Source organism: Mirounga leonina, unplaced genomic scaffold (assembly GCF_011800145.1).
Source record: "Mirounga leonina isolate KUSES-001 unplaced genomic scaffold, KU_Mleo_1.0 Mir_353, whole genome shotgun sequence".
In the NCBI taxonomy this organism is placed as follows: Eukaryota; Metazoa; Chordata; class Mammalia; order Carnivora; family Phocidae; genus Mirounga; species Mirounga leonina.
Window position 1 is genome coordinate 3,187,455 of NW_023270699.1, and position 24,602 is coordinate 3,212,056.

At 46.3% G+C, this 24,602-nt stretch overlaps 1 protein-coding gene and 1 long non-coding RNA gene across 6 annotated transcripts; one reads left to right on the top strand and one right to left on the bottom strand.

Moving 5' to 3' along the window:
* Positions 1-1,542: 1,542 nt before the first annotated feature.
* On the bottom strand, positions 1,543-13,494 carry NDUFV3 (NADH:ubiquinone oxidoreductase subunit V3). 2 transcript variants are annotated; one of them, XM_035030106.1, is made up of 4 exons: positions 13,367-13,494; positions 12,049-12,169; positions 4,275-5,381; positions 1,543-2,107 (listed from the first exon to the last, which is right to left on the bottom strand). In XM_035030106.1, the coding sequence occupies exons 1-4, from the start codon at positions 13,412-13,414 to the stop codon at positions 1,944-1,946; spliced, it is 1,440 nt and encodes a 479-aa protein (XP_034885997.1). In that variant the 5' UTR covers positions 13,415-13,494; the 3' UTR covers positions 1,543-1,943. The 2 variants fall into 2 exon arrangements, with proteins under 2 accessions (XP_034885997.1, XP_034885998.1); XM_035030107.1 differs by lacking the exon at positions 4,275-5,381 and having other exon boundaries at positions 13,367-13,492.
* A 144-nt stretch (positions 13,495-13,638) lies between these two features.
* On the top strand, positions 13,639-23,029 carry LOC118026973. Of its 4 annotated transcripts, XR_004683724.1 has the most exons (4): positions 13,639-14,107; positions 17,113-17,266; positions 21,047-21,159; positions 21,331-22,411. It is a non-coding gene; the product is annotated as an uncharacterized LOC118026973 (long non-coding RNA). The 4 variants fall into 4 exon arrangements; XR_004683722.1 differs by lacking the exons at positions 21,047-21,159; positions 21,331-22,411 and adding an exon at positions 22,991-23,029; XR_004683725.1 differs by lacking the exon at positions 21,047-21,159.
* The last annotated feature ends 1,573 nt before the right edge of the window (positions 23,030-24,602 follow it).

Sequence of the window (24,602 nt, forward strand, 5' to 3'; positions counted from 1 at the left end):
TCAGCTCAGGTCATGATCTCAGGGTCATGGGATTGAGCCCCCACCCCCCTGCGCAAGCTCATTGGGCTCCACGCTCAGGGGGAGCCTACTTGAGATTCTCTCTCCCTCTGCCCCCCCCCCTGCTCTCTCTCTCTCTCAATAAAATCTTTAAAAAATAAAAAATGAAAAATAAAAAAATTAAAACCTTGTGTAAACTGAAGCAATACAAATGTTTGTGAATCACATGTGATTCATCAGAGCGGTTTCTGGAAATCCATCTTAAGGAAACAGTACAGAACACGGCATGAGTTATGGTCACACAGACGTTTCTGGCAGGGCTAAGAGAGCAGGGGGACAGCCTGGGTCCAGAACCCGGGCTCCGTGGGCCACTGTCGCGCTGCCAGGGGATGCACCCCGGCGGGTCCTACACACACAGCCGTGGCCAGCGCCCCTTGTGTTGGCTCTCCAGGGTTTTTGGAGGTCGGAGAGGGAACCAGCTCCCAGAGAGACTGGAAAATGACCAGGGAAAAACTTCATGCAAATGAAGATACACTCCTACTCATTGTTCCGTCAAGAGTCCCGGCCCCACCGCGGGAGCAGCCCAGGGAAACGCACCACTCTGCACTCCACCGCCCCCGGCACGGCCCACGCGCGTCCTGTGGCCGGTTTGTGAAGCCAGCTAGGACATGAAAACACCCAGAGAGCAAACTCTGTGCTGTAGGGCGCCATCCATCCGGGCAGGCCAGGGAGGACGGCAATCCGGGGAGGGTGGCAAGGCGGATTCCCGGTATTTCCCATTTCCTTTCTATTGGGTAACATGGTTTTACTACTTTTACAATAAAAAAAATGTAATGAGGAGAATCTCACCGAGATGCTAAGCCCTCAGAAGCAGTAAGACACGAGGCAGATAATCACAATACTAGTCTTCAATTTCGGTACTTACCTGGACTAACATAACAATGCAGGATTACAGAAATGAGACATAATTACAAATACACTATGTTGTTTGCTGTAAACTGACTATAGAGGCCAAGGACCAGAATTCAAACGAAGTGAGATAATGCAGTTTGGGCACATCAACAAGGGCCACCCGAGAACAAAGCGGACCATGAAGTGACACGGATTCGTGGAGGGGGCGGGGCTTCCCCTTCCGGTGGAGCTGTGTTGCCCTAACAAACGGGCCCATCTTCCATGTCCGCTCTTGCGGTCGGGGAGTAACCTCACCTCCACCTGTAACTTTCTCCGAGGAGATGGTTTATTTCGTCCCCAGGGGGTGTGAGTGCAGACACACCACCCAACGCACACCTGAGCCTGTTCACACCACTTACATCCCCAGGCACGTGAGTGACGTTATCATGAGCGTTGGAAGGTCACTCAGCCAACCCAGAAACCCTTTGTAGCCAAAATAGCTCAGAGTCCGCGGTGGCCATCTGGGGGCAGAGCTGCTCTGCTGGACCCTACGAAACTTTCACCTCTCCCTAATCCCACCGCTGAAAACTTCCCTGAGTCTACATCTAATACTTAATTCAGGTGAACAGAAAGATTCTGTTCCTTCTCTAATAATAAAGTGCTATATTTAATGTTTAATTCCTTTGCAATACAGTAGTTAAAATTAGTAAAACTCCTAATTTTGCTTTATCAAGAACTAGGTCTACCAAATTAGAAGTTATCATTACATTTCTCAACACCTAGCTGGTGAAGCAGACTAACGTTAAACTGGCCAGGCACTCGACATAGTGGGATCACAGTGATGGAAAGTGCCTACAATTCTCTGAGGTTATGGATCATGGGAGAAAAATCCTTCTGTACAGATGTTTCTAAATGCATGCTGAACAAAGAGAAGTGTTGTTAATTCACTGTTCACGGTAAAAGGGACACCGATTATACACGTCAGGCCTCATGACTGGTGCGGATTTTATTTCTGCTGCCCAGACACCAGAAGGTTTACTCTCTCAAGGGAGCGCTCAGTGGCGAGGCGACTCCCGTCCTGAAGAGGGCTGAGGCATCCTGAACTTGGACAGGTCCAGGTTGAGGTCTAAGAAGGTGTACGGGGTGTAGTCATGGTGCTGGAGGTTCCTGTACGTGGTGTTATCGAATGGCTCGGCAAGGCCAGCGGCTTGAGCAGGCTCTGTGGGGAAAAGCAAGGCCTGTGAGAACACGGGACAGAAAGTGCCTCCGCAGGGCTCAGCTCAGACACCCGTGCACCCAGCATTCCTCACACACCCTGCTTGAAATAAACTAATTAGAAAACCTGTGAAAGCAACAGGATCTTCAGAAGCCAAATCAAGGAAAATGTATTCTAAAACACACAGCTTTCACAATGGGGGCAATGGGATGGTTCTTACGATGTGTCCTAATACCTGACTTTGTAGACTTCTAGGTCCTGTACTTGGCAGAATTTTGAAAATGCCTATAATGGTTATGGAGGGACTTTCAGGCCACTTAAAGATGCAAGAAAAAAAAAAAACAGATCTATTAGAAATCTGTCTTAGAAATAAACCATTTACAGAAAGCAGGAGCTTTAAGTTAAGGCTGTTAAGTCTCTGGATACAAGAAAATTAGACAGACCCTGTTGTAATAACATAACAACCAACTTAAGGGGAAATGGAAATGAGGTGTATAGTTTTCAACGTTTTCTGAAAAAGTTGTTGGTATACTTTAGATTCAGATTAAAATATACAAACTAGATTTTCTTTCTTTTCGTGGAAAAAAAATGTTTGGTAATCGTAGAACTAAAAGTGTGTGGTTGAAGCAAAAGAAATGCAGCTCTCCTGCCCCAGGCCAGGTGGTAAGAGGGCACGAGGTGTGGCTTGTGGGGGTGGCGGGCAGAGGGCCGGGTGATGTGCCTGCTGATCCTAGACTTCTGCCACTGGGGCTCTCCCAACTTCCACACGGGCTGCACAGAAAATAACCTAGTTTCCCTATTTGAATTCATATCAAAAGCTTTGTTTTTCATGTGTTCAGTTGTATTAAACAAAAATGATGTCTTATTCAGACCTGACATCTTCCCAATCTCAAGGAGCAGAGACTCCCAATGTGGGGTAGGGACATCTTCAAAGCAGATACAGGGATGGTGTTAACTGAAGGGAAATGTGGGTTCAGAAAACTTGTATGAAAATCAATCCCACCAGAGGGCAAGGGGCCAGGCGGCGGGAGCAGGAAGACTTAGGGACACCCGCCAATGGGCTGTGCTCCAGGGTGGTGGTGGCCTTAGCCTCCGAAGGGCATAAGGGATGCGGGAAAAAGGACACATCCATGAAAAATTAGAAGCAAACTGTTTTCAAAATGGTTTGCAATGTGAAAACCCTGTCATCATCCTAAAGGTTTGGGCATTCCTCTCCAGTTCATAGCAGAATGACTGAAGCAGTAGAATCAGGAAATGCAGTTCTTGATGTCTTGACCAGTCTGGCAAGCGCGGGCACTTTTGCGTATTAATAACAGAGGGAGAAAACGGAGGGAAGAAAACACATAAATTCTGTCCACATAACCAGTAACCAGTAACAATGATCACATAACATCAGGCAAGGGGAGGCTTTAGGAAGACTACAGAGCAAACAGGAAGGGGCCGGGTTTGTTAGTAATGCATTTTACAGGCATTCTGCGGAACCAGGCTCTGAACCCGGAGCCTGCCCTCCCTGCGTCGCCAGGACCCCCGACTGCACATGCCTCTGTAACTGTCAGTGCACCGCCAGACGGCAGCATAAAAGGAATAAAATACTAAACATTTATGAAAGCAAAATAGCCCTTCATAAAAATTCAGTATGGAAAAACAAAGCAGCCCACTGTGTTTTCCGGGTGAATCAGAGAAGGAAACGTCATCCGGTGGAAAGAAGATGGAAGCGGCTCTGGGCTGCCCCTGGGTCACTTCCTGCTCTGATTCCTAACACGTGGATTGCCCCTCAGGCCTAAGGAATGTGAAGGCACTGCTCCCAGCAGCTGCCCTTCGGACCCTCCCAGCAGGGCGAGCACGGCCGAGGGCGTCACCCGGGACCCCTTCCTCTGAGAAGAGGCTCGGCAGGTTCACGAAACGGACCCGTGGACCGCCTCCAAAGTTAAGGGAGGTGCCGGGGGGGCAGAAATGACCCAGCGCTCCCACTTCCACTGCAGAGTCAGCGGAAAGTGCCCCAGGGGCCGTGCTAAGGTGTGCAGTATTCACAATCACGGCATCCTCTGCTTAGCTGAGACCGCGGAACGGGCCGACTACCTGGAGCGCTTGTGCACACCGCATGGGCCTCCAGCGGCCCGCCACCCACACAGGAAAGGAGGTTCTCAAGAGAGCACAAGTCAAGCTATACCCTGGGTGTCGTCCGGCTCTTCCAGGCGAGGCGCCGACTCTACAGCCATCTCGTCTCTTCCCTCAAGCTCCGGGCCTGCGGTCTTGTCCTCGAAAACGCCTTCCTTAGGAACAGGAGCTGGCTTTGGATGTCGTCCTGGTACCTGGTCTTCCAAAATCTCCTCTTGAGCCTTCAGGATTCCTCCCGTTACCTGCTTTCCCGAACTTTCCTTGTCGACGGGGGGAAATGCCACCTCTCCATCATGTTCCAATACCTGTTTTTCCAAATGCCTTTCTCTGGTCGCAGGAGGTGCGTGCAGCTGTCCTGCCGCTCGGGTTTCTCCGGTTCCTTCAGACAACTGCACGGGCACCGGGATGCCAGCCGGCCGTGTAGACGATCTTGACTTTGTACGGTCAGCTAAGACTTTTTTAACTTCAGGTGGCGTTTGACTTTCTTTATCTTTTTCACTTGATCTAAATATTTTCTCCATTTGTTTTTCCTTGACGTTTTGCGTCATAAACTCTTGGTCTGCTTGTAACTTGGGTGTTGTGGTTTTTGGTTTAGTGTCTTTTCTGTCCTCTAATGGCTTCACAGTGGGCCCTTTCTTCTTTGCCTGACGGGGTCTCTCTGGAAGGCTGGGGTCTGGCGGTCCCTGCTGTGACTGGGTCTTCTCTTTGGCTGATGTTGCAATTTTGGGGGCTCTGTTTTCAAGGGAACGGGAGGCCTGCGGTTTTGGAAGCCCTCCTTTGCCCTTCCTCATCATCTGAGGATCAACTTTGGAGGCGCTGCCCTCCTCGTCAGACTCTGAGTCGGAGGAGCTAGACGAAGAGGATGATGAATCATCTGTCCCTCCCCTGTTCTCCTGAAGAGCTTTTGAATCCGAACCCTGTTTTCTGAATGGAGGCAGAACTTTTTGAGGAAACTCTACCAAAGTCTTTCTTGACAAAAACTCTGGAACCCCTTCATCTGTGAATAGCATGCTATCATCGGGACTGGGGCGAGGGCTAGCTACCATCCCGCCCTGATTCACAACTGATGGGTAAGAACTGGGTGAAGACAAGTTTTTGGACAATTCAGCTGCTGTTGGGGTGGCTAGTAGCTTGCCCCTCTCCTTTGGTTCCACTACATCTAGGAAATGGCATAAAGAGGAATATTATTTTCAATATTTTGTAAAACAATCTAAATTCATCAGTAAGTCACAGACATTTCATTATTAACAGCTTGTTATTATAATATCTTCAATGTAATTATCCTAAGAAATGTTCCACGAGAACACATTCTTAGGTCAAAGCCAAGCCACACGACAAGAGAACAGTAAGAAATGTATATGTTTCTCTTTGCAGCTAAAAAATTTAAAAACAGGGATTTTTACCAACAGAAGTAACAAACTTATCTCCACTTTTCACAATGAGAGCTTCTTTGATGATAATTTTTAAACTACTATTTCATCCAAATTTCAAATGGTTAAACTATAAGATATTTCCAAATGACTACTACAGGTTTTAGAAATGTGTCATTTCTTGGGGCGCCTGGGAGGCTCAGTTGGTTAAGCGACTGCCTTCGGCTCAGGTCATGATCCCGGAGTCCTGGGATCAAGTCCCACATCGGGCTCCCGGCTCAGCGAGGAGCCTGCTTCTCCCTCTGACCCCCTCCCCTCCCATGCTGTTTCTCACTCTCTCTCAAATAAATAAATAAAATCTTAAAAAAAAAATGTGTAATTTCTTAAATCTTTAAAAAACTGATGCTTCTCAAATATTAAGAAAGTCATCCATACTGGATGAGCCTGAACTTTCTGAACAAAACAGTAGAGCAGAACAGGGACAAGAGCCTGGTTTGCATCATTTGGGTGTATGCATACGTGTGTGTGAGCTTTGGGGGGGGTCATGGGGTGGGAAGAATTTCGTTCAAATGAATGTGCCCCATGGGGAAGAGAAGTCCTTCAAAATCACAAGCCATTTGGGGACTTCTTTAGCCAGAGAAAAGTATTACATGACCAAAAATGTCTAAAATAACTTGATGTGTATATCATTGGAAACAGCAGGTTTTAAGCTGGAAAAAAAAAAAAAAAAGAATAAGTGCTAATATAAAACCCTTGCATTTTGTAGAGTCAATTATTAAAAAAATAAAATTGCATAGTACATTGATTAGAACCAACTTCATTCAATTTTCTCAGGTGGAAAATCTTTTCTAACCATACAGATTTGAGGAAAAATATAAGACAAGTGTTTCTAAGTTAAAATTACTTTCCAAATCTAAAGCAAATCTTAAAAATACATTACAGATGAGCAAACTCCAAACGCAGAGTCTTTATTTTCAAGTGTAGGAGTCTATTTGATACTGAAGAGATTTCAATCCTACTTCTCTCAAGTGGAAAAAATGTATTCCTAACTTCACTGTCTTACCAGTATCCACAACAGGTTCTCACTGTTTTCTGAGCTCAGGGACCTGCACGTGACAGAATGACAGGAAATGATCACAGAAAACGGAGGAGTAACCACAAATCAGACATGGGCCACAGAGGGGAAAATGGGCAGTGTAAAAGGGCACGACGGCACGGCAGAGCAGAGTGACTGTTCACACCTACCACCTGCACCACCACCTCCACCATCACCTCCCCCTCCGCCATCGTCTCCCCCAGCACCAGCAGCACCACCTCCTCCATGCCACGCCTGAGGCTGTGGCTACCTACCAGCCCAGAATCTGCATTCTGAATGCCGAGCAGGTGCTGATGCAGCTAACTCTCAGAACTCACACAGAACTCCAGGATCACGTTAAACATAAAAATGAGGCGAAGGAGTGTACATGCACTTGAACTCTCTCTCTCTCTCTAAATTCTACCTGAATCAGCTCAGAAACTCCTCGTGGCCCCTACACCCCCCAGCCTGCTCACCTCTATCATTCATCCATGTTTATGTGGAGCCTAAATTTTCCAAGTATGAAAAATTAAGTTAAAATAAGGTGCATCTTAGATAGGCTGCTTTGAATAGAAAAGTTACAATGCCTGAATCTTCCAAAATATGTTGTGGAGATTTAAAAAACTGCAAATAAGTTATAAAAATCACACTATAGGTTGGTTTATCATCTACTGAAAATGGAAAGAAAATTTCAAATGGGATCAACAGTGATATCATTTAGAAATTCTGTTTGAAAAGGAAATTTCTATGATATGAAATAAGAATGTTTTAAGGTTTCTTTTATTCATGCTAAATTATTGGAAGAATTTCATAGAAAGGCTAATAGACTAAAACAGGGTAATGCATTTTGCTTTTTTTTTTTTTTTAGATTTTATTTATTTATTTGACAGAGACACAGCGAGAGAGGGAACACAAGCAGGGGGAGTGGGAGAGGGAGAAGCAGGCTTCCTGTGGAGCAGGGAGCCCGATGTGGGGCTCGATCCCAGGACCCTGGGATCATGACCTGAGCCAAAGGCAGACGCTTAACGACTGAGCCACCCAGGTGCCCCGCATTTTTTTTTTTTTTTTAATATTTTATTTATTTGAGAGAGAAAGAGAGCAAGAGAGCATGAGCTGGAGGGAAGGGCAGAGGGAAAGGGAGAAGCAGACTCCCGCTGAGCAAGGAGCCTGATGTGGGGACTTGATCACAGGACCCCGAAATCATGACCTGAGCTGAAGGCAGATGCTTCACCGACTGAGCCACCCAGGTACCCCTGCATTTTGCTTTTTAATGACAGCCAATTTCTGGCCCTCTGCAGCCCGGGCCCAGTGTCCTCTTGTGACTCAAAAGGAAGTTGCCGCAATGATCTGGAGCTGCCACTAGTAAACGCTGTTCCAGAGTCTGCACCCAACCGTGCAGTGCAGAATGAGGTCACCCGAAAAACAGCCCTCTGATGTAGAGGAATGAGGGCTCTCACTTTATGACCCTACTGGTTTGTTTACATGAAGTCTCTTACTTCTATCTAGAGGCAGGGTGCCCATACACTCTATGTTTTAGTTTGATGCTGACCTTCCTTGAAAATCATATGAAAGCACAACGCTACGTAAATAAGTCTAGCCACGGAGGCCTGTCTCACAGCACAAACCGGGGACTTTTGTGGACTGTTTCTACTCTGTGAGAGATCATATAAATGACCATAACAGCCTACGCACAATAAAGGCCTACAAATTCTAGCAACAGCACCGAGAGAAGTCCTACTGCTTCTCTATCTCCTCTCAAAACAGAACTTACATTTCCCGAATCTCTTTTCTGCTCAGTTGAAAAGTGAGGGCATGACCTTCAAGTTTTTAGTGGTCTCCCTATCAAAGCTTTTTTTTTTTTTTTTAAAGATTTTATTTTTAAGTATAACCTCTACACCCAATGTGGGGCTCGAACTTACAAGCCCGAGATCAAGAGTCGTGTGCTCCCTGACTGAGCCAGCCGGGCACCCCTAGTAGTCTCCCTATTAAAGGCAAAAATGACTATTGGTGTTTGAAATGGATTAGCCACCTTAGAATTCGTCCATATCTTCTCACTGGGTCGCAAAACTCATCTTGGAAACAAAGCATATTCAAAAACAAACGCACATTTTGACAATATGAAGGAATCAGTTACTCAAATTTTATATGCTAATTAAAAGCTTTTTTTTAGATGTACAGGGCTATAAAGTTTTTTTTTTTTTTTTTAATGAATACATGAGAATCTAGATTTTTTTTCAGAGGCAAGACAGCACAGTGATTAAAAACACAGACAGTGGGGGCTTACTACCTGGGTTCATGACCGGCTCCGCTACTGACATATGTGTGACCCTGAGTAGCTCACGGCTCTCTTCCCTCTACTTTCTCATCTACGTTGCAGGGATACTACTATCTACCTCACGGGGTTGTGAGGACCAGACAAGAGACTATATGGAGTGCATGGAACAGTGCCTGGCACCGTTGGTTAGGATTAAATACAAAGAATCCCTATTTCCAGAGATTCCTCACGTTTCAAACTGAAATAAGGACTTGAAATGGATAATTAACTTTGGCTTCCTGGCAGATTCTTTAAAAAGTGACACAGCAATGACTGAATACAGATTGTGGTAAGCCTCAGCCTAGTGCCCGGATTCAAAGGAACATCAAAGCCAGGGAGCCAGGCAGTTCTGTGGGAGGGGGGACCTACCAGGAGACCCTGGACTCATATCTGTACTGGTGGGTCCCCGCAGGAAGGAAGCACAGGCCACAAGAAGCTGGAGCTCCAGAGAGAATGAGGCAGAAGGCATTCTGTAATACCCGGCTCCTGACTCTGAGGCAGTCCCTTTGACTAGAGATGAGACCCTAAGGGTGAGTGCTCAGGGACCAGTCTGCATGCAGGCAACTTCTGTTAGAGCTCCCAAAGCCACTGAGAGTGGACAGGGGTTTAAGCTGGCAATGTGCCACCAGCAGGCAAAAAGCATTTGTGCATCTGACACTCAACCGGTCTTTTAAGTACTGACACTTCAGGTAGACATGGAGACCTGCACATGTCAATTTAGAAGCATCTTCATACACGGATTAAAATTATTATAACTTTTTTTATAATGATAGTTTTTGTCTGTTTTTTTTTTTTTTTTTAAAGATTTTATTTATTTATTTGACAGAGAGAGAGACAGCGAGAGAGGGAACACAAGCAGGGGGAGTAGGAGAGGGAGAAGTAGGCTTCCTGCCGAGCAGAGAGCCCGATGCGGGGCTCGATCCCAGGACCCCGGGATCATGACCTGAGCCGAAGGCAGACGCTTAACGACTGAGCTACCCAGGCGCCCCTAAAATTATTTTTAAATTATGGGACACAGGGGCGCCTGGGTGGCTCAGATGGTTGAGCATCTGCCTTCGGCTCAGGTCATGATCCCGGGGTCCTGGGATCGAGCCCCGCATCGGGCTCCTGGCTCGGCAGGGAGCCTGCTTCTCCCTCTCCCTCTGCCTCTCTCCCTGCGTCTGTGTCTCTCAGATGAATAAATAAAATCTTTAAAAAAAAAATTATGGGACATAAATGTAATGTGCATTAGAGACAGTGTGGTTCTGGATCCTGTCTTCCCACCTGGAAGCACTCTATGATGGACACAGCACACACGTGCATCTCGCACTGGCCCCGCTCTGGCAGGGAGGTACTGCGTCCAAGGGCGGAAACGACACAGGCCCAAGCCCAACTCCCAGCTCAGTGCTCCCTTCTCATAACTGCACCCAAAACTGTCCCATGACCCAGCACCCCATTCCACTCATTCATTAGTTCAGTGTCATAAACCTAGGAGGTAGGAGAGCAGATACAAGACTAAAATTCACCAAAGGCAGCGATAACATTAGTAATGAGATGCAACTAATCATCAGTAAACAGTGAAAGAATATCAAAAATGTGCCAGGCATAATGCATAACTGAACCGATATTCTGGCTGTAAACGTTTTTTTAGGAGTGATCATGGCACTCTGGTTTCGTTAAAAAAAAAAAAAAAAGAAAGAACACTGGATTTAAAACTGGACTGAGTTAAACAGAATAGAACACTCTGAGTTAAAAAGAATTCACCTGAGCTGAATTCAGGCCTCCAGGCAATGAGCCACCATCAGGAAGGGGTGTTTCCTCAATCGATGGGGCATGAAAGGCAGTCAGGGGCTAGCACACTCAACTGGGCCAATATTTTAAATGCTACCAGTGGTTTTGTGTGTACTCCAAGGAGGGATAAAACAAAAAATATCTAAGCACTTTCAAATATTCAAACTGAGGAAATGGTAAATGATGAAAATAAGACAAACTCAAATTATCATTCTGAACCACATATAAAAGTCAAAGGTTTGCAGAGACTGTACATATACATCTTTCATTTTTTTATTTAAGATTTTAAGTAATCTCTACACCCAATGTGGGGCTCAAACTCACAACCTGGAGATGGAGAGTCGCATGCTCCAGGGACTGAGCCAGCCAGATGCCCCTATAATCAGTTTTTAGTAATGAACAGGGAGTAGAAAATAAAATTCCTAGAAGTATTTAAAATATACTGTCGCACTTTCTATTTTCCTTCCATGAGGATATGCTACATTGGTATTCAGGAGGGAAAAAAAAAAAGTAAAAACCAGCAATAACAATCAAAATGACTATGAAAAGAGCTGGAAACAGATCAGACATCATGCTTCATCAAAGTAAGTTGTAATGGAGAACGGTGCCTGCCCTTAACTCCCTCTCCACGGTCATAAAAAGATGCCTGCAACCCTGGACCATGGCCAACCAAAGCCTGGGAAGCCACATCTGAGTTTCAGAGACGCTGAGAAAAGCCACAACTGGGGGAAGAAAAGCAAGGTGGGGGCGCCTGGGTGGCTCAGTTGGTTGAGCGACTGCCTTCGGCTCAGGTCATGATCCTGGAGTCCCGGGATCGAGTCCCACATTGGGCTCCCTGCTCAGCAGGAGTCTGCTTCTCCCTCTGACCCTCCTTTCTCTCATGCTCTGCCTCTCATTCTCTCTCTCTCAAATAAATAAAATCTTAAAAAAAAAAAAAAAATTTTTAAAAAGAAAAGCAAGGTGGAGTTCAGAGCTACCATGGGAGTGTGGGATCTGTACCTGGGCCATCTAAATGCCCCCACCTTTGCACTCCGCATCCCCTTGCTGCGTGTTAGAGTATGGCACTTAGAAAACACAAGCAGAACTGGTTCGGGGCTAAATATTGAGTCAAAGACTGTTACATGACTGATATATTTGGTCTAAAATCCATCACAGATCTTATGTCTGATTATAATCTGGACACTGCTGGAAATGAAGAATCAAATTACGTAGTTAGTAAAACTTTTCATGCTTGGAAAGCACACTGATTTATTTGCTTTGCATTCTCTTTCCCTTACGACTACCATTAAAATCTTACTTTTTGGTGGACTTTGCCTCTTGGAATTCGGTGGCAGTCCCTTTTCACTCTTCCCTGATTCTGCAGAGAGAGAAACCGTGGAAGCAAGTCCTCGAAACACTCGTGCTTCTAGGAGCATAGTCTGACAGAAGAATGAACAAATATGGACATTTTAGAGTAATGCCATTTAGAAGCTGTTACAACACAGAAATACTATGTGTTATTACTAAGCATTCATATGGTATATTTCTCATAGTTATTACAATTTCCGTAACGTATGTGTTATGGAAATTTTGGAAAATACAAAAAAAAAAACTGCAAGAAAAAAACCACAGGACAGTCATTATTATGTAACTCCAAGAAATGTCAAAACAGATCTTCTCCCGTGCACTTTTTGTAGTCCCCAATTACCTATTAACCTACAAAATACTCTGATTTTTTTTGTAGAATGTTTTCCTATACTTAGAACGCTAAGTAGAAGAAATACTATTTGGCTGTTAATAATGATGTAGACGAACAATAACTGCTTCTCAACCGTTTATATTGTAAGTGGCAAACATCTTATAAACTGATAATTCACTCAGCATGTACTTACTAACAGCTGCTATGGGCTGAGCACTTTTCTAGGAGCTGGATAAAGAACAGAGGTGCCTCTCCTACATATGTGAAGGTAAAAATATGTTTTCTATGTTTATGACTGCAAGTACGCGTCTATGTGTACACATGAGAGCTGAAACAATCATTTAGAAGCAGGTATTGCAAGGACTAAACGGCGGACTCTCTGAAACAGGTATCCCCATCGATCTATACTCTACTTTGCAATGAACAGTTAGTGCTTCTGTAGTAAGAGCCGTTTAAAATTTACAGTTAGGGGGCCTTACATTTTTTTCTATATGGCAAAGAAAGCCCTTCTTCCTTCCTCTTTTCACAGATGGGGTAATGTAGGCTGACTTCCCAGTGGCTGCCCGGTAAGTTACCAGGTGAACCAGGTACCTGAAAGTCCCCTCCTCTCCTCTCCGGGCTAAACAAGAGGTCAAGACGCCGTCCTTAACGGTTCTGACACCTGGGAGCCCTCGCACCTGCCCCGTGGCCCCGTGGCCCCGTGGCCCCGGCCCCGCGCGCCTGGCGCTCCTCAGGTGATCAGGGTCGGCCAAGGGGCTGTGGCCGGGCTCAGCGCCCGCTCGCCGGCCCGCCAGGCCCGCCAGGCCCGCCCCACGGCCACTTGCTCCGGCCCGGCGTCCCCTCCTGCACCCGGGAGGCGGGTCAACGGCCCACCAGGACGGCCGGAGAGGGCCCTGGCCCTACACGGCCTCCCCGCCGCGGCCCGGCTCCCCTTTACCTTCAGCGCCCCGGACCGTCCTTGCCGCAGCATAAGCGAGGCCGCCATGACGGTGACTCGGGGGAGCGCCCGGGGACGGCCGCGCGCGCCGGAGGTCGCACCGGACTGACGCCACCGCTGCGCGCGCTCCGCCGCCGAGGTCCCGCCCCTGGGCCGAGGGCACCAATCACAGGCAGGCACGGGGGCGGGGCGGGGCGGGGCGGAGGGCGGGGCCTGCGGGCGCATCCCAGCCGCCTCCGGGCTCCCAGCTCGGCGCCCCGGCCACGCCCCCAGGTGGAGCTGCCAGTCACCGGCGGGCCGGTTCTCGTCCGAGCGGCCCCGGGGCTGGCTGCGCGCGTGGCCGTCGGAGGGCTCTTGCGGCGTCGCTGTCTCCGGAGGGCCGGCGCCCCGTCTGCCAGTGTCTCTTCCCAGGTGCACAGACTTCAGACCGTGCCCTGGCGACTCCGGCCCTGACCCAGAGTCGTCGGCTTGGTGGCCCCGCGGCACTTTAGGTCCGGGCCTCAGCGCGCGCCCCGCCTCCCTCGGCTGCCCCTGGGCGGCGTCAGGTCGGACCCCATCCTGCGAGGCACACGGTCAGAGTGGTCACCGCTGTTCATTGCCCATCGGGCAGGCCACCCCGGGCGGGAGCGTGGGCATGCTTTGAGCCCATGACGGCACCAGTGCCGGAGCCGGGCGTGTCAGCAGCGCCAGCTTTATGCGACCTGAATGTTGATGGCTTGCAGTGCGAAGACTTCCCCCAAAGTAAGGCGAAATAGCAGAGCGGGCGTAGTTACTGACCCCTCGCTCCGTTATTGATCGTGCCCCCCCGCCCGCACTCCTGCCTTGTCCAGTGCTTCCTAGAAGATGAACGTGCCCGCTCCTCTGAGTCCACCCGGGCGAAGTGGAGACTCATTCAGGTGTCAAGATAAATGGGCAGAAACAGGTGCCCCCAGACCCTTATCAAAGGGGACTCTGGAGCCCCGTGAATGCAATGCGACCTGCCACCAGTCATCCAGGTGGCAGTGGACAATCTGCGGTCTTAGGATAATAATGAGAAAGAGGTCCTTGGTCTCTCCAGGAGAAGGGAAAACCTTACTAACAGAATTACCCTTTAAAAAAATTTTATTAATTTGAGAGAGAGAGAGAACAAGTAGGGGGAGCGGCAGAGGGAGAGGGAGAAGCAGGCTCCCCGCTGAGCAGGGAGCCAGACATGGGGCTCTATCCCAGGACCCTGGAATCATGACCTGAGCAGAAGGCAGACACGTAACCCACTGAGCCACCCAGGTGCCCCAACAGAATTATCCTTTACTCAGACCAAATTCACTCTGTTGTCTCCAGTGGAAAGTTCAGGCTTGCGTTGTGAAGCCTCAAGAATAAAATGTCAGCTTCAAGAATAAAACGAAGAGGCCAACCCCATTGGGCCTAGTGTGGTCACCAGCCAGAGTGGCTTGAGGAGAGGGCACGTAGGTTGAGGGGAGCCCTGGAGAAGAGACACAGTGAGTGGGGATAGCCATGTTGGCGGTTTTTAAAGAAGCAACATGACTGTGTGTGAAGGTAACTATGGGAAAAATGTGGAAGACCACTGTCTGAGCCCGGAGGGAGCAGGACCTACTAGGAAGCTAATGTACTCAGGTAGGGCAGTCGAGGTGGGCCTACACTACATTAGAACAAAGGGAACAGAAAGAACAGGGCCAAGTGCAAGAGGCAAATATAAGGTTTTGCAGAAAAATCAAAGAGGCAGAGGCCAGAGAGAGGGACCCTGTTTTCACGAGTATTTGTGGAAAGGGGAGTAGATCGTGTTTTCTAATCAGCTGGAAAACTGTAAACTAGATATCATTTCTCCTGCACCCATCACCTTGCCTAGCAAGTACTAACTCAGCAGTTTTTATTTTTATTTTATTTTATTTTTTAAAGATTTTATTTATTTATTTGAGAGAGAGAATGAGATAGAGCATGAGAATGGGGAGGGTCAGAGGGAGAAGCAGACTCCCTGCTGAGCAGGGAGCCCGATGCGGGACTCGATCCGGGGACTCCAGGATCATGACCTGAGCTGAAGGCAGTCGCTTAACCAACTGAGCCACCCAGGCGCCCAACTTAGCAGTTTTTAGACAAAAACCTCAAAAACTTATGTTGGCCTATATTTTCTTATTAATCACATAAAGGTCTATCTAAATTACTCCAGATCCCCCTTCAGTATCCTAAGGGCAAATTAAACTTCTTTTCAAGATAACTAGAAAATGGAGCATCACTTGGACCCAACCCTGAACTCAAAGGTGTTTAGGCCAAAAAGGAAAATAAAAATATTCAGGTTCCTGCCATCCTCACACATGCCCTAGCTCTGCATTCTTGTCTAAGACATACATTCCTTTTAAGCCCCAAAGGAAATGTATTATGCCATTTTTCTATGTAAATTAATACAACTTAATTATGTGTTTAAATGAAGCATGGTTTTTTCCTTTTTTTTTTTCCACAAAGCTTTCAATAACACTGTGGTTTTAAAATGTTGTTGTTGTTTTAAAGATTTATTTGTTTATTTTAGAGAGAGCATGAGTGGGAAGGGCAGAGGTAGAGGGAGAGAGATTCTCAAGCCGACTCCATGCGGAGCACAGAGCTCAACTTGGGGCTCAATCACTGAGATCATGAACTGAGCCGAAACCAAGAGTCAGATGCTTAACTGACTGAGCCACCCAGGTGCTCCTAAATACTGTTCAGGATGGCCATATATAGTATGCTTTATTCTTAGTAAGATAATTTTCTTTTTAATAAGAGAAAATAAAAACAGGTAGCTAGCTCAGTGGGTGCCTGGGTGGCACAGTGGGTTAAGCATCGGACTCCTGGTTTCTGCTTGGGTCATGATCTTGCCATCAAGGGATCAAGCCCCCAGTCAGACTCCATGCTCAACAAGGAGTCTGCTTTGGGTTCCCTCTTCCTCCTCCTCTGCTTCTCCCCCTGCTCATGTGCGCGCGCTCTCTCTCTCTCTCTCTCTCTCTCTCGTAAATAAATAAATAAATATAAAATCTTTAAGGAAAAACAGCTCGGCAAATAGGAAAAGTAAATTTAAAAGCTTTTTTTTTTGTCAAGACAAAATAAGGAAAGTCAAAGTGAAATTGAATATGTCTAAGCTATGTTTTATTATTATTATTACTTTATTTATTTGTTTTTTAAGTAGGCTTCATGCCCAGCATGGAGCCCAATGCTGTGCTTGAACTCACGACCCTGAGATCAAGACCTGAATTGAGATCAAGGGTCACACTTAACTGACTGAGCCACCTAGGCACCCCTCAATTATATATATATTTTTAAGATTTATTTGAGAGAGAGAGCATGCAGGGGGAGGGGCAGAGGGAGGAGGAGGAAGTAGACTCCCTGCTGAGCATGAAGCCTGACTTGGGGCTCTATTCCACAACTCTGAGACCATGACCAAGCAGAAATCAAGAGTCGGATGCTCAACTGGCTCAGTCACCCAGGAGCCTCTAAACTATCTTTTAAAACACAGATAGTGACTTCTGTCTCTGGGAGTATCTGGCCACTAGATATTATGAAAAACCGCTGGACTACCGAATATTTCGCAATGCTGGGTGAAATATCACAAGCATAATTTCAAATGATCAGTTCTGTTCCCATGTCCAGATCCGTGCTCTTGTCCATGATTGCTGTGTCATGATGGACTTGAAACGCATGTTTCTGGGCCCTTATCTGTGGGAATTCCCAAGCCCTGGGGTCAGTGTGCATTCCTCCTGAATTGATTTGGTGTTTGTGTCCACCAGGCTCTTTTCAGTGCTGCCTATCTTGGTCTAGTGTGATCATGTTTTTCATCGTTTGGAATGTGCTGGACCACAGGAAGTGTGTGTTCCCAGGGACTAAAACACAAGCAAGAAACCACAAGAAGTCACATCGCTCTGGGAGCATTTGCTGATCTCAGTAAGTTAAAGTCTTGGTTTAACTGATGTCAAGAGGACTTTGGAGCCATGAGCCCTGGGAGTGGGCTGGGAAGCACAGGAGGAAGCCCTTGTAGAGCTGCCCCTCAGTGGCAGGGTGAACATGGGCAAAGCCACCTGCTTGCAAAAAAGGTCACAGGAAATGTGTATCTCAGCCTGGGCACTGGGTGGGGAAAAAATGTCTCAAGGCCTACCCTCTCTTGAATTTGGGGTTAACATACACACATACTTCCCATGGCATAGGACATTCCAATCTGTTTACATTAAAATTGAAAACTGTTTAGCAAAAGGCAGTAGAGAAAGTAAGAAGACAAGACACAAACTGGGAAATCATTTAACTCATAATGAATCGGTATCCAGAACATAAAGTTTCCTACTCACTAACAAGGATGAGCCACCCAGAATAGGTTAGTGACTACCTCTGGAGGGGGTGGAGGGACGGGTGAGGTCCATATGGAAGGGAGCCTTGGGACTTGTCTTCTTTTAGTAATGTTTGTTTGTTTCTTTTCTTTTTTTTTTTTAAAGATTTTATTTATTTATCTGAGAGAGAGAATGGGAGACAGAGAGCATGAGAGGGGGAGGATCAGAGGGAGAAGCAGACTCCCCGCTGAGCAGGGAGCCCGATGCGGGACTCGATCCCGGGACTCCAGGATCATGACCTGAGCCGAAGGCAGTCGCTTAACCAACTGAGCCACCCAGGCGCCCCTGTTTATTTGTTTCTTACGGTGTGCTATGGGCACAGGAATGTTTGCTCTTGTGTATTTTTGATATGTATGAAATACTTCATAATGCATTTTAATGAGTAAAAAAGCCATGAGTGGTTTATTTGGTGCCCCAAAGTTATATGGTAGTTTTAGATGCCCACTTTTTGATGGAAAAGATATAGATTCCAATACTACTAGAAATTCCATCTTTCCGTATACTGAAACAATGAAAAGGTTTGTCCGGCAAGATCCTGTGTATATGAACCTACATATATAACCCAGCTCTATGCCTTCATGTTTCTCCTGCCTCATCAAGTGGGCCATTACTGGAGCCTAGCCTACATTCTTTTTTTTTTTTATTCTTATGTTAATCCCCATACATTACATCATTAGTTTTAGATGTAGTGTTCCATGATTCATTGTTTGTGCATAACACCCAGTGCTCCATGCAGAATGTGCCCTCCTCAATACCCACCCATCAGGCTAACCCATCCTCCCACCCCCTTCCCCTCTATAACCCTCAGTTTGTTTTTCAGAGTCCATCGTCTCTCATGGTTCGTCTACCCCTCCGATTTCCCCTGCTTCATTCTTCCCCTCCCGCTACCTTCTTCTTCTTTTTTTTTTTTCTTAACATATATTGCATTATTTGTTTCAGAGGTACAGATCTGAGATTCTACAGTCTTGCACAATTCACAGCGCTTACCAGAGCACATACCCTCCCCAGTGTCTATCACCCAGTCACCCCATCCCTCCCACCCCACCCCCCACTCCAGCAACCCTCAGTTTGTTTCCTGCGATTAAGAATTCCTCATATCAGTGAGGTCATATGATACATGTCTTTCTCTGACTTATTTTGCTCAGCATAATACCCTCCAGTTCCATCCACGTCGTTGCAAATGGCAAGATCTCATTCCTTTTGATGGCTGCATAATATTCCATTGTATATATATACCACCTCTTCTTTATCCATTCATCTGTCGATGGACATCTTGCCTAGCCTACATTCTAATGGCCAAACATCACTACCAAGTAAGGGTGAAGAGCTGAGTGCTGGCATGGAGTAAGAACTTAGTTGTTAGAATAGCACTGTCCTCAAAATACAAATGTATGTTGTATTAGTTTGTTAGAGCTACAATAACAAAGGACCACAGCCTGACTGGCTGAAGACAACAGAAAGGTGTTTTCTCACCGTTCTGGAGGATACAGTCCTAAATGAGGGTGGCAGCGGGAACAGCATCCCCTGAGACCCTGGGTAGAATCCTCCCCTGCCTCTCCCGAGCCTCTGGGGGTGGCCACCAATCCCTGGCATTCCCTGCTTTGTGGCTGCATTGCTCCAATCTCTGCCTGTCCTCATATGGCTTTTCTTTGTGTGTCTTCTGTGCATGTCTGTCTCTGTGTCTTAATTTCCCCTTTTTATAAAGACACAAGTCATACTGGATTAGGGCCTGCTCTGATGACATCATTTGAACTTGAAATCGTCTGTAAAGACTATCTCCAAATAAGGTCACATTTCAAGTACCAGGGGTTAGGATTTCAACTTGTCTTTTTGGGGGAAAATGTAACTCCACCTATAACATGTCAAAATCACATCAGATGGGAAAATACAAGTGACTTTATTTTTTTAAGGAAATTCTTTTTTCTCCAGCTCTATTGAAATATAATTGATACATATAATGTTGTGTAAGTTTAAGGTATACAGTGAAATGACTTGGTATATATCAAGTACATATTCAATATATATTGAATATATTCATATATACATGGATATCAAGTATATATTTATATATATCAATATGAACATCTATATATCTATATCTATTTAGGAATGTCCTGGACAGTCTCTTATTGCCTTCCTTTGTGGAGTGATGATTTTCCACAGTGGTAAGCTCTGATTCCCTTCTGTTTCTCCTTTGTGAATCTACTGTAGGTTTTTGCTTTGTGGTTACCATGAGGCTTAAATAAACCACCTTATAGATACAACAGTAAGTTTTACACACTGATTATAACTTGACTGCATACAAAAACTCTACCTTTCCACGTCCTCCCCTGGATGTTTTTGCTGTTATGGTTTACATCTTCATGTTCTCTATATTCATACACAAATGATCGTAGCTGCAGTTATTTTGGATTCTATTGTCCTTTAACCTTTACACAGAGTTAAGTGGTTAACACATCACATTAGAGTATTAGCAGGATCCAGAATCCGACTTTGCCCCCGCACCCTTACTGTGTGTTGTATGTTTTCCTGTGTATCCACATTACTGGTTAGCGTCCTTCCATTTCAGCTGGAAAAACTCCTTTCTGTGTTTCTTGCAGAGCAGGTCCAGTGGGGATGAACTCCCTCAGCTTTTGTCTGTCTGGGATATCTTTATCTCCCCTTCGTCTCTGAAGGGCAGCTTTGCCAGGTGGAGGATTCTAGGTTGGCAGGGTCTTCCTTTGACTATACCGTACTGCCCTGTCCTGGCCTGTAAGGCTCCTGCAGAGAAATCTGCTGATTGCTTGATGGGGGTAGCTTGTAACTTACAAGCCTCTTTTCTCTTGCTGCTCTTAAGATTCCCTCTTTGTCCTTGATTTTTGGCAGTTTTATTATAATGTGTCTTGGAAAGGATCTCTTCAAGTTGAGTTTGGTGACCCATGAGCTTCAGGACCTTGAGTGTCCAAATCTCTCCCCTGATTTGGGAAGTTCTCAGCCATTATTTCTTTTATTTCATTTATTTATTTATTTTTTATTATTTATTTATTTATTTATTTATTTATTTATTTATTTATTTATTTAAAGATTTTATTCATTTGACAGAGAGAGACACAGCGAGAGAGGGAACACAAGTAGGGGGAGTAGGAGAGGGAGAAGCAGGCTTCCCGCGGAGCAGGGAGCCCAATGCGGGGCTTGATCCCAGGACCCCGGGATCATGACCCGAGCCAAAGGCAGACGCCCAATGACTGAGCCACCCAGGCACCCCACCATTATTTCTTTTAAATAAGCTTTCTGCCGCTTTCTCCCGCTCTCCTTCTCTGGACCTCCAATAAATCACAGACTGTTTCTTTTGTTGGTCCCACAGGTCAACCGGGATTTCTTCACTCTCTCATCCTCTCTCCTTTGTCCTCCTTTGACTGGATGACGTCCAAGTTCCTGTCCACTTCACGGATTTTCTTCTGCTACATCCATTCTGCTGTGGGTGCTCTCCATTGCACTTTTCATTTCATTCACTGTATTCTTCAGCTCCAGGATCTTTTGTTTGGTTCTTGTTTATGATTTCCATCTTTGCTAGGCTTTTCATTTTGTTCATATTTTGTTTTCCTGATTTTGTTGAATTGTCTTTTTTGTTTGCTTGTTTTCTTGTAGCTCATTCCTGAAAACAGCTATTTTGAATTATCAGGTAAATCACAGGTCTCCAAGTCTTTGGGGGTGGTTGCTAGAAGGTTCTTATGATCCTTTGGTGGCATCATGTTTCTTTGATTTTGCATGTTCCTTGAAGTCTGGCGCTGCTGTGTTCACATCTCAAGTTGCCATCCCCTCCTCTGGACTTTACTAACTGCTTTTGGGAGAGAAATACCTTCCCTCAGCCCTGCTAGGGATTCTGGGGCGATCCCAGACCTCGGGTGGATGTGCCTTCTCCTTGTTTCTTGCTCCCTCTTGTGGCTGATTCTTAAGCTTGTATGCCTTCTCTCCACCCCACAATTAACTAGGTTGAGTGCTGACAGCCTCCCCTTTGTTTCCCCAAGGTGGTGCTCAAGCTGTGGTCTCTCCCTGGCCTGCAGATTTGGGCCCATTATTTGTGCGTGCTCACTAGCTGTTTGCCGAAACTCACTCTTACTGCCATTGGGAGTGCACACAGGGAGCTGGTCACAGTGTGGGAGTGTGTGGGGGTGAGGTGCATGGAGCGCTGGGGGTGCCAGTGGGCCAGTTGGGGGATCTGTGAGCAAGGTGTCCCTAGTGGCTCAAGGGCAAGCTTTTTGATGGGAGTGTTGGGGTCCCTTTTTTGCCCCTGAGAGTTCTATTTGCTGCTCTCCTAGCTCTTCCTGCCCCCAGTACTCATGACCCATACTCTGGAAGAGGCTAGAGACACAGGTATCTTTGGCAGCATCTCACATGGCTGGGGAAGTCAGGTGCTCACTCACATGCTCTTGCTTTCCCCTGTGAGAGAAATCCTGGGCTAAGGAGCTCTCTCTTGATGCTAAGCTGTAAGGCCCTGGGGGAGGGATGATACGGGTAAAGTCACACTGTTCCTCTTACCCTCTCCAATGCACCCAAACTCATATATTTTTTTTGTTGTTCTAACGATGTGCTGGAATTTGTCTGCTGGAAACCTGGCCTTCCACAAAAGCTCTTTCCTTTGGGGGGGGATTGTCTAAGATGGTGTTTTCCAGGGGCTCCCAGAGCATGGCCAAGAGGGGGTGGAGCCACTTCATAGGCCATGGCAAGCTTCACAGGTGGGACCAAAGTCTGTGTGCCTATTACCGGACACGTGGGTGGGTGAGACTGCCTGGGTTCCTTTGTGTGTGGGGCTGGGTCCCACAGTTCCCAGAAAGGCACTCTGTCTGTGGATGGATGCTGAACTGCTGTTGAGTGGGGGGACATGGCGAGGGGTATCTTATTCAGCCACGATGCTGACATCTCCACAAAGTGTTTAAGGGAACTGTGTGAACAAAGTACCACCTTCAGGGGACTGGACAGTTTAAAGTGAAAAAAGGCCTCTGGGCTCCCAATTTGCTAAGGGCAGTAAGAGTTTAAGAGTTGCTCAAAAGGCACATTTTTCAGAGTGAGCAAGAGGTGTTGGAAAAGGAGGGATCTCCAGGAGGGCAGAGGTAAGAGTCGCGCTGGGGTACAGCCTGGGGAATGTTCCCAGCAGGCAGAACTCAGCCTCATCGGGGAGCACTCCCTTGTCCTATGGTCCTGTGAACATTCTCCCTATGGATTTAGGAATTGCTCTGCACCAGTGATTGCTCTGTGCACCCATTCTTCCTTTTTTCTTTTCTTCTAAAGATCTATTTATTTTTTTTAGAGAGAGAGCGCGTGCGTGCACAGGCTGGAGGGGCAGAGGAAGAGGGAGAGAGAATCCCAAGCAGACTCCATGCTGAGTGTGGAGTCCAACCCGGGGCTCGATCCTACCACCCTGAGATCACAACCTGAGCCGAAACCAAGAGTCGGACGCCCAACCGACTGTGCCACCCAGGGACCCCCATTCTTTTCCTTTTCAAATGGAAGTATTCACTGTGGTGGTCCTTTCCCCTTTGACCAGTGTATGCTGTGTGGGGGGCAGACAATTGATATTTTTAGTTTATCCATCTGTGGATCAAGAGGAACTGCACCTGAGGAGCCACATTCAACCTAGTATAGATCATGAGACCCTGCACTTTGAGCCTGGTACTGGGATTGGGTGAGACTTCCGGGGATCTTGGGAGGAAGTGAGGTTTTTTTTTGGTGGAGAAATGTGAATAATTGGGGCCAAAGGATGGATTGTAGTAGATTTGACCACAAAAATGGCCTCAATTCTCCACCCCTCCCTTTACCCAGGCCCTCTGTAATGCAACTTTGATGCTCCTTTCACCAAGAGGGGGTTTATTTCCCCCGCCTTTGGATCTTGTTGCCCTTGTGTCTTGCGTTGGCCAATAGGGTGTGTCAGAAGAAACAGTACACTGGTTCCACACCTGGACCTCACAAGTCCCGTGGGTTTTTTCCTGATTGTGCCTACCATGTAGGTAAGCCCCAGTACCCTCCTGGAGGATGACATGGAGTGGAGACAAGTTGTCCCAGGCCATCCTAGACTGGCTAGTTCTCTTCCAACCAGGTGGCAGGCCACAGACACATGAGCAAAGACAGCCAACTAAGACCAGCCCAAATGGCCAACCTGCAGAATTGTGAGCTAAGTAAATTATTACTGTTTTAAGCTACACAATTTGTTGTTATATAGTACTTGTTATGTATTTACTATGTATTATTATAACAAAATGGATACAGTTACTAAAACAGTTACTAACTACAGCTACTATCAACACAGCTGATTCCTTCGAGAAAATCACCAAGGGAAATGGGACAAAACCTAAGGGCTCTCCAATTTTATCCAAGCTGTAAACGATGAATATGCCCTCATCGTTTTGTAAATTTCAGAGAGGTAAAAACTTGGTTACAACTTTAGTAGCTACATTAACAAATTAAAAAAAACCCCAAATTATACAGAACTGAAATTTGAGTTGTGGGTTTGGGGTAATATACTAAGAACATTAGATAGTAAAATATCAACACATCATATTAATGCTGAAATAGTTTACACATATATGTAAGAGTAATGACGGGCAAAGAGGCCTCAGACAATACGTTCATGGACCTGCGTTAACATCTGATAGCCCACACAAGATGAAGTGAAGTAGCACCAGAGGGGCCACAAAAGGGAAAGTTGTGAAAATAAAAATAAGCTTAACACCATTTCAACTCAGACTGGATTAAAATTACAAAGAAAAGGTTTGGGTTATCCTGGACTTTGCTGAGAAAAAGATCTTTAGGCAAATAAATCTTGTTGGCACAAGTACTGCAAGAATTCAGAGCGTGAGGCACATGGTTCATCACCTCAAAAAGATCAGAATGACTAGGCTGTGTTAACGTCTGATGATCAAGCA